The sequence below is a fragment of the Palaemon carinicauda genome, chromosome 19 (assembly GCF_036898095.1).
Source record: "Palaemon carinicauda isolate YSFRI2023 chromosome 19, ASM3689809v2, whole genome shotgun sequence".
Taxonomy (NCBI): domain Eukaryota; kingdom Metazoa; phylum Arthropoda; class Malacostraca; order Decapoda; family Palaemonidae; genus Palaemon; species Palaemon carinicauda.
In genome coordinates, this window is record NC_090743.1 from 102,911,627 (window position 1) to 102,914,103 (window position 2,477).

The 2,477-nt window shown below is 34.2% G+C and overlaps 1 protein-coding gene across 1 annotated transcript; it reads right to left on the minus strand.

The window, feature by feature from the left end:
• Positions 1–532: 532 nt before the first annotated feature.
• On the minus strand, positions 533–1,235 carry LOC137659185 (myb-like protein F). The gene is made up of 2 exons (XM_068394239.1): positions 1,188–1,235; positions 533–814 (listed from the first exon to the last, which is right to left on the minus strand). Exons 1-2 carry the CDS (start codon positions 1,233–1,235, stop codon positions 533–535), a joined length of 330 nt encoding a protein of 109 aa, XP_068250340.1.
• Positions 1,236–2,477: the final 1,242 nt, after the last annotated feature.

Here is a 2,477-nt window from a genome sequence, read left to right on the forward strand (position 1 = left end):
CAAAGTTGTAATGTAAAGAGGTTGGACAGCTATATAGAAGAAAGGAAGAGGCAAAAATGGTAAATTAAAAGGTTAAAAAGGGGTTACAATGAATTCTTAGTGTTCAAGGGAAGGTTTATCGAGATCTCTATCCCCTGCTGTATAATAAGCCTTTACTAACGCATCCAAATTCTCTGAGAGAGAGAGAGAGAGAGAGAGAGAGAGAGAGAGAGAGAGAGAGAGAGAGACTCCTCTCATAGACCTGTAAACTTTCTACAGAAGAATCAGGTAACCCATTAGCTCAAGTTGCAAAGAGCTTTTAGGAGTCAGGTTAGTTGAGTCCTTTTGCCAGACGACTCATCAACTTTCGGAAATTTGAAAGTGGCATGTCAGAAGTTGAGACTGGGAAGTAGAGCGCCCAGGAATTTGAATAAAGAGGTTGGGTTTCAATCAATGAGAACAAAGAAGGCGAGAGAGAGATACTTTATTTGGATTCTCTATAATCGTTATTGTTATCGTTATTATCGTTATCATTAACGAAGTTATCATTATCCTAATAGTTATTATCCTTCATATCGTTATCGTTATTATTGTCATTATCATCGTCATTATCATCGTCATCGTCATTATCATCGTCATCATCAAAGTCACCGTTTTCGTCATTGTCATCATCCATGTTATCGTCATTGTCATTGTCATCATCGTCGTTATCGTCATTGTCATCATTATCGTAACTGTCATTATCATTGTTATCGTTATCATCATTGTCATTACTATCCTCATTGTCTTCGTTATCGTTCTCATCATTGTCATTGTTCTCATCATTGTCTTTGTTCTCATCATTGTCATTGTTCTCATCATTGTCTTTGTTCTCATCATTGTCATTATCATCGTCATTATTATTATTATTATTATTATTATTATTATTATTCAATATGAGTATACAACATATTAGGGTTACCTACTAGGATAGGAATCTTGGTAATAAGCTTTTGAAGAATAGAATGTCCATTGATCAAAACGGAAAACTGAAGTAAAGATGAATTTATAAAAGATTATAATTAAATGTTCCCGCCGAGATACTACCACAGGAGAGTTGAGGAGTCCTTAACTAGCCAGACAGCACTACATTGGATCATTTTTCTGTTTACGGTTTATTTTACCTTTACATACACATACACCGAACAGTCTGGCAACAGGACAATTACCTTGGTAAATTCTGTCACTTTCATTTCAGCTTCTCTAGATTCATTCATCTGTGGATTTATTTATGAGATTTGGGCCATATGATCAAGTGCTGTGGGCAGGGAGGCCAGATGAAAACTATTAATATAAGACAATGCTTACCATCCGCTTGATAAAAACACGCATTATAAAATGTGAACAGAAAATGACATTTTTTTCTCCTAATTGCAACGGCGATTGCCAATTGCAAGATTTCAAACATGACGGATTCTATGACCCATTGCAGAAATGCAATATCATCTCTGAATCTTTGCCATCTATTTATTTTCTGCCTCTTTGATGCTGAACATAAATAACGGCTTCCAATAAAATATTACTCGACAGATTCCAATATGGAACTTGGATTCGAATATCGGAAACCTGTGATGTTCATGATTAGGAAAAAAAATATCTTGCAATTAAGTAACGGTACTCTGGTTCTCTCTCTCTCTCTCTCTCTCTCTCTCTCTCTCTCTCTCTCTCTCTCTCTCTCTCTCTCTCTCTCTCTCTCTCTCTCTCTCTCTTTCTGTCTAAGGATATATTTCATACAAAAGTTTATTTTTTGAGCTTACATCGAAGTCATAGAGGCATTGTTTGGATACTTTTTAACCAAATCATCTAAGGAATATAGAAGGCAAATCTACATTACAGATTGTGTCAAACCCCATGTCGAATTTGATCTCATGCCATCAAGTGACGTTGAAGCAAGGTCTCGTAAAGCCATGAGCATTCCAAGCAGTGGAGTTTTAGTCCTACAGAACGGTAGATGGCTCTTTTCTACTAAGCTTATTAATAACTCCAATAACTATAATTAATTGTGCTTATATATAGCTGAGTAAACTGGATGACTCGCAGAAGAGATAAGAAACACAACCATGGTAAAATCCGAGTATGATGGTCTTCAGCTGAGTTAACAATTTTATATAATTGGTCCATATGGCATAGCGAATACACACATGCCAACACACCCACACACACACGTACACAGACACACACACATATACCTATGTATATATATATATATATATATATATATGTATGCATGTATATATATATATATATATATATATATATATATATATATATATATATATATATATATATATGTATGCATGTATATATGTATGTGTGTCTGTGTGATGATAATAAGATATATGTAACAATAATAACTAGATATTGTAATGGAAAACTTAGAAAATTTCTAGAAATAGTTGATATGAATTTACTACACACAAGCAACAAGATTTATAAATAGATGAAAACACTATAAAATT

Coding starts and splice junctions, on each gene's coding strand:
- LOC137659185 (XM_068394239.1), bottom strand. CDS start 1,235: ATGAATGAATCTAGAGAAGCTGAAATGAAAGTGACAGAATTTACCAAG. Junction 815..1,187: donor AAGTGACAGAATTTACCAAG/GTAATTGTCCTG, acceptor GACAATGATGAG/AACAAAGACAATGATGAGAA.